The 16,227-nt window shown below is 60.4% G+C and overlaps 1 protein-coding gene across 1 annotated transcript in view; it reads left to right on the plus strand.

Annotated features, from left to right (window-relative positions):
• The first annotated feature begins 316 nt into the window (after positions 1–316).
• The window catches only part of PCNT (pericentrin), a 31,037-nt gene continuing 15,126 nt past the window's right edge, over positions 317–16,227 (plus strand). Inside the window, exons 1-12 of the mRNA XM_059388400.1 lie at positions 317–491; positions 3,464–3,589; positions 4,379–4,533; positions 5,035–5,167; positions 6,960–7,156; positions 7,463–7,660; positions 9,181–9,375; positions 10,020–10,190; positions 10,850–11,102; positions 11,982–12,204; positions 12,457–12,781; positions 12,943–13,533. Coding sequence (XP_059244383.1) covers positions 317–491; positions 3,464–3,589; positions 4,379–4,533; positions 5,035–5,167; positions 6,960–7,156; positions 7,463–7,660; positions 9,181–9,375; positions 10,020–10,190; positions 10,850–11,102; positions 11,982–12,204; positions 12,457–12,781; positions 12,943–13,533 — 2,742 coding nt within the window. The remainder of the gene's footprint in view (positions 492–3,463; positions 3,590–4,378; positions 4,534–5,034; positions 5,168–6,959; positions 7,157–7,462; positions 7,661–9,180; positions 9,376–10,019; positions 10,191–10,849; positions 11,103–11,981; positions 12,205–12,456; positions 12,782–12,942; positions 13,534–16,227) is intronic.

Raw genomic sequence — 16,227 nt, forward strand, 5'->3', positions numbered from 1 at the left:
CGAGGGTTTCAGACTTCAGCAGCCAGTGGCATCTCCACGTGCTCCAGAAAACAGCTGGAGTGATTGTTCTGATAATGGTGAAGGAACAGATAAATCTCTTGTTGATGCATCTGGTATCGGGAAAACCACATGTGATCTAATCGACCTCAGTGGAAGTCAGGATCCACTGATAAAAAATGAAATGTCGGATGTTCCCGAGCAAGACCAGGTTGATTTGCAGGACGGGTCACCTTGTTTACAAGCAGGCTTCCACGGTGGCTCCCATGACCTGGCCCATCCTGAGAGGCCCGGGCCCTTGAAGAATGCACTCCGGGCAATGGATCTGTCCTCCTGGAGCTCGCCGGAGGTTGTCAGGAAGGACTCGACCCTTGAGCCTGCACCCAGCCTGCCCCTGACGCCGTGTTCGGACTCCCTGAGCTTGGACGCCTCCCTGCAGGACAGGACCAGTGCCTCACTGCAGGCAGACCAGGTGGAGCTGCTTGGGTACCTGGGTGGGTCAGCAGCAGGAAAGGCCTCCAGGTGGGCAGCGTCTCCCTTGGCTGCAGACAGGGCGCCCTCCGCTGACCGCCATGTGCAGTGGATGTCTGTGGTGAGTGGTCTTCTGGGGCCGCTGCCCTGATTTGGCGTCCTTGGGTTGCCCAGGCCCCAGAGTGTTCCCATGGGGGTATGTCCTCAGCGTCTGCAGTATCATAGCTGCAGCCATTGTTGGCTCATCTCCTCACGGGGCCAGAGGCCCCGGCGCGGGTGTGCACGGCAGTCCCCTGGTCAGCCATGTTTAGGGACAGCCAGCTTTCTGCAGCACCAGCCCCAGTCGGTTGTAATATGAATAATTAGAGGACTTGAGGTATTCCTGAAAGTACGTGAGATGCACGAGTCCTACTCAGATGTGCCAGGCCTCCGTGCGCTCACTAGCGCGGACTCGAGCAGCGCGGCCCCAAACCCGCCTGCGTGTGTAGTTGTCGTTCTGGTTCTTTGTCTAGGGTGGGTTTCCTAGATTGGTTTTCGGTTGTATTTCTTACTAGGTTCTACATCTAATGCTAATTAATCTCAAAAAGTTATTTTTGAGATGGACTGTGTCTTTTTATACGGAATAATATTGAGATTTTGCACATCCTGGGTTAGATAAAATAAAAAACAAGTTACAGGGAACATGATACCTGAGATACCCGTACGCACACTACCACGGAACTGTTTTTTAATCTGAGATGTTTGCTGGTGACTCCTTTAAAATAGTCCTAGAGAACTGTGGCCGGGTTTGTTTAACTTCTTAGAAGCACATGATTTTAGTGCGTTCTCCGGCGTGAAACACTCTTACTTGGGTTCTGTGTGGGAAAATGATCAGTTCAGGCCTTAGAAAGTTTCCATCTGGCTAGTTCAGCTCCCTGATGTGACAAGTTGTTATTTTATGACCATTTAAAAACTTGCCTGTTTGAACAGGAGAAAGATGTTGAAGATTTTATTGTAACATCTCTGGATGCTCAAGAAAAGCCCAGAACCTGTCCTCTCGGGTTTGAAGGGAAAAACAACGGAAGTGAAAACAGTGAGTCCGTCTTTTTTTTTTTTTTTTTTTTTTAAACTGTTAAGGTTTCAGGGAACCTCGGGCCCTCCAGGCTGGTGCAGCCTGGCCGTGCCTGCCTCCGTCTCCTCCCTGTGCTGAGTGGCACTCGAAGGCCTGAGGTCTTGTTCTTCTGGAAAACCCGACCGTGGACCTTCAAAACCTGCACTCCGCACCCAGACCTCCTTGTGGCCCACGGCAGCATCTCAACTACAGACCCTCCTCAGATTTTGCCACTCGCCCCGTCGGCGCCCTTCACGGGAGGGGGGCTGTGCGGGTAAGGGGCACTCGGGTGTCCCTCGCACCACCGCAGTGTGGGAGGGAGGCTGTGCCGTGTGGGCCGGAGAGGAAGCCCTTTGCCAGCAGGTCCTGAATCTCGTCAGGGTCTGTGGCAACGTCGTCAGCGTGGGGTCCCCAGGTGTCCGGAGAGAGTGCACACCAATGCCGCGGTCTTCCCGGGGCACCACGGCACGAGGCCTGTGTCCGCTTGGACCCCTTGGTGTCTGCCAGGCTTTGTTCTGATTTCCTGTTTTTGATTGCTTGGTGTTGGGCAGGAGACTGCGTGGAGCTCGTGCTGTGATCTCTCGTTTCTGACTCGGACCCGCTCACGTTGGTCTCCAGGAGTGAGTGTGGCCTGGGCCATCATTGGGATGGTTGCCAAAGCACGACCTCCTAGCTTTGTCCTTCTCTAACTGGTTTTTCACAAGTCCGTCACCTCCTGAGATGTTTCCACTTTTTATAAGAAAGTCATCACTGACTCGACTCAGTGCTTTTGAAAGCGAGACCACAAAGGAAAGTTCGTGGGCGTTTCCGCTTGTGCTCGGTGGGGCCAGCAACGTCCTAATTTTAGTTCTGAGTTACTCCATGTGGTGAGTTCCTGGTCTCAGAATCCAGTGGTTCTGCAAGGTGCCTCCCAGCCCCCCGGCCAAACCACCATTCCCTGAGGACGCCCACGTTTAACTTCGGGAGGTGTGTGTGGTATTTATTTCTAAATTGCATTTGCTAGTTCCAGCAACATGTGTAAACTTCTAGCTGCCAGGTCTCCTCATACGTCCCTTCTGGGTCCTTGTACGGTGGCCCCGTCGTCCCGTCCTGTCCGCACACCCCAGGGTGTGTGTGTGTCGAGCACACCGGTCACATGCCCGCAGAGCCTCGGGGACGGAGACCCCTCGCAGACAGCTGGTTTCCTTGCTCGTGCCCTCCTGCTGTTCTCCGTCATGGGTCCCGCCACACTGTCCTCGAGTGTGGGTGTGCGCTGCCCACGCGGCCGTCCCCGTCTGAATGTGCCGCCTCCGCTCTCCGGGTCAGACCCTGTCCCTCCTTCGTGCTCCTCATTGAGTACTCTGCTCTCTAGAAGCGTTTGCAGAGAAAGCGTGTGTGAGGTGGGTTGTCTGAGAATTCCCGCATCTTCCCGGCGAGTGTGGATAGTTTGGGCTTGGTGCAGACTTGCAGGTGAGAAGTCAGGTTCCCTCAGGCCCCAGCACGTCTGACCAGTGTCCCAGAGCCTGGCGTCGAGAACCAAGGTGGCCACCACGTGACTCCACACGCCTGGGCGCAGCCGTCACCCTGAACAGGCCTTCGCTGCTCCTTGGGTCCTGCCCGTGGCTCTCATCTGCCGTACTTCTGTCGGCCCCGGACTGAGTTTCTTACTTTCTCACTTTGTTTCCATTTCTTTGTACTTTTGTTTTATTTGATAATAAAGGTTCTTAAAAGAAGCTTTTAAGGAATTATTTCTCAAGCTTGGAAGTAAATGTTTTCATTCTGCTGTGTCTTAACTTCAAAGAGCTCTTCTCTTGTATTCTCTGGTCCTTTTTCTTGAAAATTCCTTGTTGTGTCAAGACTGACTTCTCTGAAGATGTTCTCGGGTTTTCTAAGGTTTCCTGGTGTTGGCCTTATCGGCTCCTTCAGCCGTCTCCGAGTCCCTGTTCCACACTGTCTTCTGCGCAGCCCTTGGCGTGTCTGAGAACTCAGACCCCTCAGCAGGGTGCACGTCGGCAGCTGTGCTCCCAGGTCTGTGCGAGGCGCTCCAGCCCGGTCAGAGAAGCAGCTGCAGACGCCGAGCTTGCTTGTCCCTGGATGCCTCCCTCTGCTTTCCGAGCCTCTGCAAGGCTCAGGGACGTGCCGCGCCCGTCAGACACATTTGCGGCTCCTCTCTGAGGCCCCACCGTGGGGTTTCTGGCATCTGGAACCCTCAACACCAGAGGGCTCCCCCGTCCAGCCTGGCTGGTCTCAGGGCTGGCCTCCAAACACCCCCATCGGGCTCCCCTTTTCCTGGACAGATCCTTGCTGCTTGACCTGCCGCCCGCACACGGCCCTGCGGTTGGTACCACGCGTCTCCTGTCCCCCATCTCCTCTCCATGTGCCTAAGCGGAATCCTGCCCCGTCTTTGTCCCTTCCTTGGGTGACACGTGTGTCAGCCCAGGCGCTTCTGGCAGGAGCCCTGTGGCCTTGGGGTCCTGTCTTTGGGGGATGAGGAAACCCACTCGTGCGTCTGTTTACAGATGAGCTGAGAGACCATTAAGGCTTATGTTGGAGTCATGGGTTTACATGCCAAACGTACACAATATGCTTTTTCTTAATGGATGTAATTAAGTCATCGTATAGATTTATAGAAACATTTCTGCTCTCTTTGGTGCTCTGCGGGTGTCTTCGGGAAGGGGCGTCCCGGCCATAGCTCTTCCGGTGTTTCGGGGCCTCACACAGCACCAGGAAGCGGGGGTCTGGCCACACCTCTGTCACTGCCGAGTGTCTGCCCCCGGGCCCTCCCCCAGGAAGGCCACCAGAGGATTGTGGTTTGACTTGGACCTTGTGCCGTGTTTTTAGGTGATGGCTCGGGGTTTGGAGAGCTACTAAACCAGGGTTCGGGAAGACTCGACGCCTCTACTGCTAGTCCTGCAGTGCCGCCTCCTGCCTCTGGAAGGTTCCAGCAGCCGCTGGAAGCCATGAAGGAGAAGGGAGTCCATCTGAAACAAGTGAAGGTGAGGGCTGGCAGGAGCAGGGTGTTGTGGTGTTGACGGGCCTCCGTCTGTGGCCGCCGTGACTGCCGCGTGGTGCTGACGTATCGGGCGGCGTACGTCCCGCCACCCAGGCCGCTGCGTCGGTTCTAGCTGCTCTCGAACGACGTCTCCTGTGAGTGTTTCCAGACAGAGCCGGCTGCTGTCCTGGGGGGCGTGGGGACAGGTGTCCCAGGTGAGATCCTGGCGTGGCGGGCTTGGGGGTGCTGTGGGAGCCTCGGGCTCCAGGGTCCCCAGAGGAGGGCCAGCTCTCCCTGCACCTGCTGGGGGCCTGCAGGTGCCGCGGTTGTAATAAATCACAAGAGACAAAATTAGGGTCAGCCTTCCTGAACTGAGTTTAGGTATCAGAACGCATGACCCTCTGTGGGGAAGTGGTTGTGGGCTTTGTCTGGTTCTGGAGACGGACTCTCGCGTTTCCTGAGACAGCTGTGGCCTGTGCTCCTGACTGGGCTGCCCTCTGCCCAGTACCTGCAGGGAACCGAGCTACGGGGCACGGGCAGTGGGGCTGTCTGCAGGCACAGGGCCGACGGGCCTCAGTGGAGAGCCCAGCCGGCTTTGCCGCAGGAGTTGCTGCTTGAGAGGGTCTCCGTCCCGTTGAGTAGAGTGCTCTGCCCTGTGCGTCTCCGTCGTCCTGGCGGTGGCTCTTGAGAAGGAAGCTTGTCTGGACTTGGGTAGCGGTGCGGGCATTGCGGATGGGCAGCCTCTGGCCCGGCCCAGCGGCTCCAGCAGCTCACGTGTGTTCCTGTACCAGACCGGAAGCTTCCTGTGGGGCAGCTCCAAGGGCACACCTGGGGGCCCCCAGTGAGTCCACGCTCGCTTGTCCCGTCCCTTTCGCCATCCGCTGGCTCTCCTCAGCGTGGCGGGGGCCTGTCTGCAGAGAACGGGCCAAGGCTTCCTTCAAGCCTGTTTGCCAGCAGCACCCTTGCCCTCCCCCGCCCCCCAACAGGACCTTTCTTGCCCGCCGTGGCAGACCTGCTCATCCACCCACCAGACCAGCCCCGTCGGCACGCTGGGCTCGTTCTGACCCATGTGTGGTGTGAGCCGCCTGCCGCGGCTCTGTCGGCCCTGCATGTGCCTCCCCCGAGGACCCGGTCACACAGCCACCTGGTCACAGAGCAGAGGCCCTGTCCTCCATTCACGGTCACGGTGGGAGGACTCGGTGCTCCGGGCTCAGAGCCAGGGCATCGCCGGAGGAAGGAAGCCACAGTCCACGTGCCGTGGTTCCACTTGGAGCCGACGTGTGAGAACGCTACGTTCTAGTTTGAATTGATGCGCGACCAGTGTGCGGCGTGTGCAGGTGCTACAGCGACTCCACGGTGCGGTCAGTTAGCACATCTGCCACCTGGCCACAAAGTCCGTGGCACTTCCCACAAGTTCTCTTTTCCCTCGCCAGATTAGCAAACCGTTCGTGTCACAGCACGGACACAGACTTGGCTGAATAAGTCACAGGGCAACGTCAGCATCGTGTCCTGCTCCAACCCCGAGAGCATTTCCAAAGGGAGCTCAGTGTTTTCTTTTAGCGTGAGGATCGTCGACGCCCATGTTCCTGCGGTTTCAGGTGCGCAGCTCGGTGGCCCGACGAGTTCGTCTGTCACACGTGCTGCCCCCACGGGCCACCTGTCCCGTGACGTCGCTGTTAGGGTGCCAGCCAAAGGAAAGGATTCTTTTTAAAGGCTATTTGAGAGGGAGAGTGCGTGCACCAGTGTGAGCGGTGTGGGGCAGGGGCAGAGGCAAAGGGAGAAGCAGCCCTGCCCCCACGCTGAGCAGGGAGCCTTCTGTGGGGCTTGATCCCGGGATGCTGGGATCGTGACCTGAGCCACTCCGGTGCCCTTGCACTCCTCAGTTTTTTATGGGACATAAAATATTAAAGGCACGTTTCTTAGCAGCTCTAATCCAGGCAACCTAATGGTGGAAGAACCTATAATTTTCAGGAATGGATTCAGTTGTTTGGACAATTCTGTATACTTAGGCTTTGAGGTTTAATGTTCGGTGATTAACGAAGAAAACACAGAAGCCCAGTGAAGGCCCTGGAGCCCAGGAAGTGGCTGAGACTGTCTGTAGGGGAGCCGCGGTCTGCAGGGGAGCCACGTGGACACGGGCAAGCGTCAGGAGCTATTAGTGCAGCCCTTCATCGGCCCCTCGGAACCTGCGACTTCCCTGTTTCCAAGTGACAGTGGATAGGAGGGGCGCCTGGGTGGCGAGGTCAGTTGAGCTTGGTGATCTCAAGGTCGTGGGATCGAGCCCCACACCTGGTTCCTCCGACTCAGCCCACAGTCTGCTTGAGATTCTCCCTCTGCCCCTCCCCGTGCTTGTCCGCACGCTCCCTCGTTGAAAAAGAGGAGAGGACGGAAGTATCTTCCAGTAGGTTTCTCGGCGCATTTTCCTTTAAGTTTCTACACTGTTTCTGGAGCACAAGGCCACCGCGCTCACCGCTGGGGACAGCAGCTTCAAGAGAAGCCTGTGCTCCCGTCTGAGCTGGCCCTACCAGGCCTCCCGACGTGGCAGCCGTGAGCCGGAGTGGCCCCGGCTCCGGGTGCCCCGCAGCCAGGAGTACTGGGGGGAGGCCCAGCGGGCGCTGGAGGCCGTGGTAGGCCCGACTTGGACATCTCCAGGGCCTCTCCGGAAGCAGCCACGAGCAGGTTCGTGGCACGGACCTTGGTGCTGCGGTGCTGGGGGTGCTGTGCACCGGCGGGAGCTAACGCGGGCTCCACAGGAGGGGTGGGCAGGCTCGCAAGCAGTGGCGACACTGCACATGGAGGGGCAGTCCCAAAGCACAGGTCCCGCAGTGGAATGCCAGTCCTGAGGGTAGGGCTCAGCAGCAGACCCAGGGTCCTGCGACATCCCCAAAGGGCTGCGGTGGCCTGACGGCAGCTTCACTCGCGGGATGGTGCAGGCCGTGGTCCTTCGTCCTCACAGGCGCTCCGTGGAACGCCTAGCCGTGGGCAAGGGCTCCCGGAGGAGGGGCTGGCGGTCGTCTGCCGCAGAGTCCTTCCGGCCGTGCGTGGGGCTGCAGACTCGGGGACAGCCTCTCGTCTCCCCACAGCAGCTGCTGTCTGCCCTGGGCTGCGGCACGGGAAGTATGAGCATGAATGTGACATGTGCTTGGGCTTGTAGCACTTTCCGTATCGGTTCTCTGCGGTTCTGGCTCCATCGTTGGGATCCTAGCCAGAGCTGTTTGTAGTGAACTGGTCGTGCTCTGTCCTAAGCCTCTTCATGGCTGCTTCTCCCACAGAGGAATTTTAATGCACATTTACTTACTTACTCATTTAAAAAAATATTTTTTATTTATTTATTTATTTTTTAAAAGATTTTATTTATTTATTTGACAGACAGAGATCACAAGTAGGCAGAGAGGCAGGCAGAGAGGGGGAAGCAGGCTCCCCGCTGAGCAGAGAGCCCGATGCGGGGCTCGATCCCACTTGAACCCACTGAGCCACCGGGCGACTCGTATTTCCCTGATGATGAGCGATGTTGAGCATCTTTTCATGCATTTCTTCGCCGTCTGGACATCTTTTTCGGAAAAGTGTCTCTTCGTGCCTTTTGTCCGTTTCTTAAACTGGGTAGTTTGTTTCTCGGGGGTTGAACTTGGGTTTCTTGGTTTTTGTTCTTGTTCTTGTTTTTTTTCGATTACTTGGGCGAGAGCAGGCACGCAAGGGGGAGAGAGAACCGCAAGCAGACCCTGCACTGAGCCTGGAGCCCGATGTGGGGCTTGATCTGAGGACCCCGAGACCGTGACACGGGCTGGAATCAAGGGCCGGGCTCCGAGCCGACCCAGCCAGCCCCGCTGCAGTGCTCCTTTCGTTCTTCCCTGTTCGAAGCGTCTGTTCGTCTTTGTTCCGCAGAGACAGACGCGGAACACGCCCCTGGAGTGACCCCGCGTGTGCAGCGAGGGCCACTCTGGTTACTTCGGACCCTGTGTCGGTCCTAAGCGGGGGGGCAGCTCTGGGGAAGCCACTTTGTTCCTCTGTCCGTGTCTTTGGGCAGGAGACCTGGCCAGTGCATTTCCCCGAGTCCTGGTGCCGTGCGGAACCCGTTCCTGCGCTCACAGTCCCAGCATGTGTGCTGGGACTTGTCTGGGCGTCGGGCGACCCTCTCCCTGCTGCCCATGTCCGGGCCCTGCTGTAGGCGGCGAGGGCCAGAGTGGCCTGCAGCGGGTCGGGTGCTGTGTGCAGGTGCCTCACCCCCAGGGAAGCCCAGGCCCCCTGTGTGGGTCCCTGCAGTCTGCTCAGAGCGCGGTGGCTGCGTCCCAGGAGAGCTGGGGAGTCGCAGGGCATCTCCATGATGGGGCCTGGGAAGTTGGCGCATGGCCCTGCCCTGCGCCCCGCCCAGGCTTCTGGAAGGGGTGGCAGGGGACGCTGCCCCGGTGCAGGTGCTGGTGGGGCGCCGTCTGGGGGGAGCGCACACCCACATCCTCTCTCCAGCTGGTTTCCTAGTGGGTCTGGAGGTCGGTGGGGGGTGGTTGTTGAGGAATCTCGCGGAACCACAGAACTCGCTCTCGGGTTCAGAGGTTGTGGAGAGCTGTGCGTACAGCCCTGGTGAGCGCTCCTGGGTGGTGGGCCAGGGACTAGACGGACGAGTGGCTTCCGGCCACTTTTCCTTCTTCCGTTGCAGGCCCTGCTGCAGATGGTGTGTGACGAGAGCCAGCACATTCTGGCCTTGTCTGAGCGCCACGGGCCGCCCAGCACCCTGAGCAAGGGCAAGCCGAGTGCCCCCCTTGAGTGCTTCCCGAGGGAGGGCTCCAGGCTTTTGGAGGCGGTGCCGGCCCTGCGGAGACATGAGACCCTAGCCCTCCACAAGGGAGAGAAGGTACGGGGCGCTCCACCTGAGAGAGGGGAAGGTGTGGGCAAGGAGCACTTGGTGGGGGACGCTTGGCTAGATGAGTGGGGTCAAGGGAAGGAGGGGTCAGCGCTGGGCACAGGGGCCTTGGACCTGGCCGGCCGCCCTCTCAGTCATGTTTGCTGGCACATTCCAGGCCCCTTTAGGGCAGGAAAGGCCATGGGAGGAGGCCACGTGGTGGAGCTAGAGGTGGGTGACGGGGGCCGGGTATGGGGGCCAGGCCTGAGCCTTTGGGGTCCCAGTGTCTGCTCCGTGAGTGGGGAACCAGGGCGGCTGGGTGATGGCCAGGAAACCCGAGGGACCTACCAACCACAGGGTGTGCAGGGAAGCAATACCCCAGTGCCAGCCCCAGGCCTGCCGGCGGACAAGGTGGCCAGCCAGCAGTACCCGCGCTGGGCCTGGCGTGGTGGTGGGAACGGAGGAAGTTTGCCCACCGTTGGCCCAGTCTTACGTGCTCTCCCCTTCGGTAGTGTCTCCTCTGTCAGCAGCGTTGGCTTCGTGTGCTCTAGGGCGGTCGTGGATGCACTGGTGTGTGCTCTTATGGGGGGCGGTTTCCGGGGCAACCCGCAGGATGTGTTTGTAAGAACACTGAGGTTCTTGTCCCAATATTTTAGGAACCTCCCGACACGTGTCTGGACTGGAGAGAATTTCTGCAGGTTGTGCAGGAGGCGTCTGGAAGAGAGTGGGAGGTGCTAAGGGCTGAGTTGCAGCCGCAGGCCTGTGCTCCGGACCCCGGGGACCACAGCTCCCTGCTGCAGCGGCTGGAGAAGGTGGTCCAGGAGCAGGTGAGCGCGTGCCGTGATGCGGTTCCTGCAGCCCCGCAACAGAGAGGGTGACGGAATGGGTTCATGGGAGTTTGACCTTGGAACGTGGCAGGGACCGGGGAAGACGTCCTGCCTCAGTCCACATGTAACACGGTTGAATCGCGATCTCGCCCAGTGCAGAGGTCTGTACGTTTATTCTGCTTCTCAGTCTCTGTGTTCTGGAAGTAACTGGCCTTTTCCTAAAGACAGAGCAGCGCCAAGTGTCCTGACGTAGGCCATGAGCGCTGAGTCCCGGGTGGGGAGGGTCAGAGAGCCAGAGGGGTCAGCATGGTCTCCACCGAGTCCCTTGGAGGAGAGGGCACTAGAGTTTAGTGGCAGGTCCATGGTAGGTCACAGTGACCTGTAGCACAGACCCGCAGGGAGCCGTGTGAGGTCGGAAGGTCCCCTGGGGCCTCCGTTCCATACTACGTGTTTGTCGCCGAACCCTCCTACGAGCCTGTTCTTACTCTGTCCGGGACGAGGCTCCGTCCCCAGGCTTGGGCCCACGGTGCTGGAGGCACGAATTTGCAGAGGGTGCGCTGCTCGTGTGGAGCCGCCAGCACGCTGCCAGGCCTGGCCTCCCCCACCCTGGGGCCCACTCCGTGCTCCCGTTCCTCCATTCAGGGCGTGCTCCTCCACAGGGCCGTCCAGTGGCCGAGTCCGTGACCCTGCTCCCTCCTTTCCCGCCCCGTCTCTCGGGCTGTCTGCAGGAGAAGTCCTTGGAGCACCTCCGTCTGTCGGACAGGAGCAGCTTGCTGGCGGAGATCCAGGCCCTGCGCGCCCAGCTGCGCATGACGCACCTGCAGAACCAGGAGAAGCTGCAGCAGCTGTGCGGGGCGCTGACCAGCGCGGAGGCCCGCGGGAGCCGGCAGGAGCACCAGCTGCGCAGGCAGGGTGGGTGCCGCGCTTGCGTCTGCTGCGGGAGTGGGACACGGGAGGACAATTTAATTTTTTTTCCCACCTGCCTCCTCCTACTGTCGCTCTGGTTAGGCCTTGAGCATTGGTGAGTGAGGGCAGGAGCAGGTCTGGCCACAGGGGCAGTGCCCCACCTCCTGCTCTGACTCGTGGTGCCAGCTGTGGTCCCTGCCCACGCATGCTGGCAGCTCTCAGGGCCACTTCTCCTCCTGGTTCTGGGTGCTGAACGGCGGGCCAGAGCCGTCCAGCGTGTGGCCTTGCGTTTGCGTCGTGTTGCCTTGTCTTGGGAGCGTTTCTGGGCCGGGCTGCTGGTTTTTCTCGTCTGCATGCGTGAGGGGCTGTGATTTTGTCTTCAGCTCTGGTGCTGGAGTCATGCCAGCCCCGTGGAGGGTGTGCGGGTGTCCCTTTTCTTCTGGGTTCCAGACGGGTCTATCGAGGACCAGGGCTGTTCCCTCCCTAGGGTTTGGGGCAGTGACACTGTTGGGATTGGGGCCGTCTCTGCTGGGGAGCGCACGGTATAGGAGTCACAGGGAAGTGGTGATCCAGGAAGAGCAGAGGACGGTCCTTCTCCGTTCTGAGCCTCCAGGCAGACCCCAGGCCTTGAGCCACTGGCCCTGGGGAGCCTTGTCCTGTCCTTTGGCCTGTGGGGTCAGTCTGCCCATCTACCTCTGGGTGCCCCGAGGCCCGGGGAGTGTGGTGGGGAGGCCAGCGTCCTGGCCATAGGCCTGGAAGTGTCGTTTTCCCCAGAGTGAGTATGTCCCGTCCCCATACTGGTTTGTGTTTAATTTCTGAGGTCCCGGGCACAGCTCGCCCTGGAATGTGGGCGAGGCTGTCTCCCGTCCTCTGTGTCTTTCTCAGTGGAGCTACTGGCATATAAGGTCGAGCAGGAGAAGCGGATAGCCAGTGACGTGCAGAAAACCCTGAAGGAAGAGCAGGAGAAAGCCGGCAGTGCACGGAAGCTCCTGGCGGTGGAGCAGACCGCCGTCCGAGACTTGAGAGCTGAGCTCCGTGAGTGCAAACAGGACAATGAGAGGCTGCTGGCCTCCCTCAGCGAGGCGCAAAAGGAGGTCCTGCAGTTGAGGTAGGGCCGCAGCCCCACCCTGCACGCCCCTCCGGGTCCCGGTCCGGTCCGTCCGCAGACTCTGTCGAGGGAGGTACAGAGGCCTGGCAGGCGTCTGCACCCCTTCCCTTGGTGCGGCCGGGGAGGGCGGCCCTGGCGAGCTGTGGTTGGTGTGCGTGCTGTGACGGGGTGCTGGGTCTGCGGGGAGCGCCCGGCGCAGGTGCACATGCAGGTCGGACGAGGCCGCGGGCTCTGTCCCCGTCTCCTGCGCAGGTCCGTGCTGGACGGCAAGGAGAGCAGCCTGAAGGCCGCGCTGCAGGAGCTGGAATGCGAGCGTGGGAAGGAGCACGCCCTGCGGGGCCGGCTCGAGGAGCAGCGGCTACGGCACCTGCGCGAGGAGGGCCAGAGCTCCAAGACCCTGGAGGTGCCTGGGCGGCGGGGCCAGTGGGCAGCGGGGCCAGTGGGCGGTGGGGCCAGTGGGCGGTGGGGCTGGCGGGGCCCCTCTCCTCCTCTCCCCGTGGGCATGTGCCCGGCAGCCGGGCGGGACGGTGGCATCTTCATCGTGACCCACGGGTGCTGGGGTTGGACAGGCGGGACGGTGAGCCGAGGCCGGAGTTGTGGCCTCCAGACCTTCCGCCGCGAGGCTCGGGCGGGTGACGGCGGGACGGCTCCGTCCGTGGATGGGGGGGCCCGGCAGCTGCGGCCGGACAGTGCGATCCTTCCCCTCGGGTCACCGCGTGCCATCCGCTCCCCTGGCAGGAGCTGAGGACGGCCCTGGAGCAGCAGTGCGCCCAGAGCAGCCGGCTGCGCGTGGCCCTGGAGCACGAGCAGACGGCCACGGACAACCTGCGGCGGGAGCTGCAGATCGAGGCCTCGCGCTGCGAAGCGCTGTTGGCGCAGGAGCAGGGCCAGCTGTGCGAGCTGCGGCGCAGCCTGGAGGCCGAGAAGGGCCGCTCGCGGGAGCTGGCGGCCGCCCTGCGTCACGAGCGGCTGCTGACAGAGCAGCTGAGCCGTGGTGCCCGCAACCCCCCAGCGCAGCAGGCCCCGCCGCGGAGGTCGAGGGACGAGCGGGCGCGCGTGCCGGAGCCGCAGGCCCGACTGGAGCAGATGCAGCAGCGGGCAGCGGAGCTGGAGCGGGACAAGGAGGTAAGGGCGGTGCACAGCCCCGGCGCGCAGCCGCCCGTGGTCCGGGAGCCACGGCTTGCAGCCGCGGGGCCACCGGCGGGACTAGAGTGCACAGAGGCGAGGCCGGCCGCGCGGGAAGGACACAAGGACTCGAGGAGGCGAGTGGAGACGGGGCCGGGCCGGGCCGACGCAGAGCTGCGGCCGCCGGGAGACAAGGAGAAACGGGTGAGCGCGCGCCGTCCGCGTCGCCGCCCTGACTCCCGCCGTGGGGCCGGATCCCCCCTCCGTCCCGCTGGTCCATCCGTCCGCCGCCCTCTGGTCGCCACTGCTCCGTGGCGGGTCTCTTGGGATCATGTGGGCACTCGGGTCCCGCGTAGACTCTGCGGGCAGCTCTGGGGGACAGTCCCCTTGGCGATGTCCCCTCTGCGGAGGGTGAAGGAGGCTGGGCCTGATCTTTGGGTGCTGCGGCTTCCAGGTGATGAGTGGGTGCCATCGGCCAGGTGTCCACAGGTGTTGAGCGATGTCCGTTGTTCCCAGCTGCTTAACGTACGTGTAGTTTTCCGTGGGTGAGATCACGTCTCCTGCACGTCCGCGGCGGCTTCTCCCGTCCCTGTGCGGCTGACGTTCACACGGCCCCCTGCCCGTCCCAGGGCCACCGTCTCGGTCTCCCGCCGTCGCAGGAGGCTCTCTTCCTGGTTCGCTCCGCCTGCGTGTGCCGTGTCTTCAGTTGCACTTTTGGTGTCTTGGAATCGATGTTTTTGCCCTTTATTCTGTGGACGCCGAGTTTCCTTTAGATCAGGTCCCGCCTGTGGAGCCCGCCGTGCGTTCCCGGCCGAACCCCGCTCTGGTGGTGCTTTTCTGTACGGCGCTGGCTGCGGCTTGCCGCGTTTGGTTAGGGTTCTGCATCTGTGTTCGTAGGGGACATGGGTCTTTTTCAAGTTGTGGTGTTTTTGACTTTGATACCTGGATGATTTTTGCCTTGCAGGTTGGGAAGTGTTTCAGTGTTTTGGATAAAATGTTACTTTTAGGTATGTTTTATGTCCATCAGAAATCTTTGTTTCCGAGAAAATTGAACTGTGTGTCTTTGCACGGATGGACACTTGTGTTGTTTTCTTAAAAAATGTTTTTAAAATATATTTTTAAAAAATATTTTTTAAACATTTTTTTAAATTGTGAAAATCCAAATAAGTTTTTAAAAACATACAAGGAAAGCCAGTAGCCTGGTGTTCTCAGTGGTTAGCCTACCCTGAAATATTTGAGAAATGAATATGTTTCCGAAAACTAGATTTCTCAGTGTCCCAAGGATAAGTCAGCTCCCCAGATGCTATGCGATTGGTTAGTTCGGGAAGTTCACAGCCGGTGTGATCAGTGCGCTGGACGGTTTGCTGAGACCCGGCTCACACCCGAGTTCACCAGCATCGCTTCTGTGCATCAGGGGTTTCGGTACCTTCGGAATCTTGTGCCTGTCGCCACCACGCATGTTAGGACACATCCGTTGCCCCACACGGAAGCCACACCATTAACGCTCAGCCCTGGCCTCGGCAAGTCACCTTCCTGTGTGTGGGTCGGCCTGTGGTGCACGTTTCCTGGGAAGGAATCGGGCAGTGTGGGGCCTCCCTGCCCAGCTCCTGTCACAGTGTTTCCAAGGCCCACGTGTGTGCCGTGCTGTGGGACGCAGGCTTCCCGGTCATGGTCGTGTTTACCGCGCACCCACCCGGAAACACGCACCAGTTTGGAGGTGTTGCAAGGAGCGGGCGGTGTACGGTTGGACGGATCCTGTGCTGTTCCGTGAAAGAGACGAGTCGAGTCACGCCCCGGGGTGGACCTTGCTGGCGCAGAACCCCTGAATGTGTCCAGGATTGTGTGCGTGTGCGTGCGTGTGCGTGCGTGTGCGTGCGCTTGCCTTTTCTCCTGGGGAAGTGTGCCTTGGCCTCCACGTGCTTCTGAAGAACTTCCTCAACCCACCTCCAAAGTTTTCAGCCAAACCCCTTAACTTTGATTTGTTTTAGCTTTAAAAATGCAACAAAAATGTTTTTCAAGTTAATAAACTGTTCTTCACAGCGTGTCACGGAACAGAGATTTAAGGGATTGACACAGCTCTTTGGGTATGGTGGTCTGTAGACGGTTGGTTTGTTCCGGATTGTGGACTTTCTTCGGAGCACGGCGGCCTCCCGAGGTGGTTGCTCCCGGTCTCTCCTATCTCTTCCGCACCCCGTAACTCGTAGGTCTCTCGGTGTCTTGCTTTCCTCACCCGGAAAATAGCCAAGTACCGATGCCCCCGTCCTCACGAGGCTGTTGCGTCGATCGAGCGGACACTGTGGTCTGCGCTGCGTGCGCCGCGCGGTGGCAGGAGGCCTGGGCTGGGTTCCGGGCGACCCAGGTTCCACCGGACACGGGCGACCCAGGTTCTACGGACACACCGCCTCTCTGGCCCTTCCCAAGGCGCCGCCCTCACCTGCGGAATCTCCTCCGAGCGGCCTTCTTGCATTCACGGCTGCCTGGACAGGTTTCCGCCGGTGAACCGCTCTGTGTCCCTGATGGGGGTGCAGATCCCCGTGCTGGGCCGGGAGCCGGGAGCTGTCCCGCCACGCCCAGCACCTCCATGGTGAAGGGCATTTTGCAAGTGAGGCCATTTCTGCCAGGTGCACGTGCACCTTCCTCCGTGCCCGTCGGGTCGGTGTGTGGGTGTGTGTGGGCGTGTGTGCGGGCACCCACCGGGGAAGCCGGGACGTGGGCCTGTGAGTTCTCCTGTTTCCGTGTCCCGCCTCCCCAGCGCACGCTCGTAAAAGCCCGACCGTTCTCAGAGGCGGCGATGAGACCGTCCACACCCACGCCGCGGAGCTTGGCTCTGCCTCTTGGTCGCTGCGCCCCGTGGAGGGTGTTGCTGTGCCGAGCAAGCCCCGCTTCACTCCCCCACCC

The sequence above is a fragment of the Mustela nigripes genome, chromosome 2 (genome assembly GCF_022355385.1).
Source record: "Mustela nigripes isolate SB6536 chromosome 2, MUSNIG.SB6536, whole genome shotgun sequence".
NCBI lineage: Eukaryota > Metazoa > Chordata > Mammalia > Carnivora > Mustelidae > Mustela > Mustela nigripes.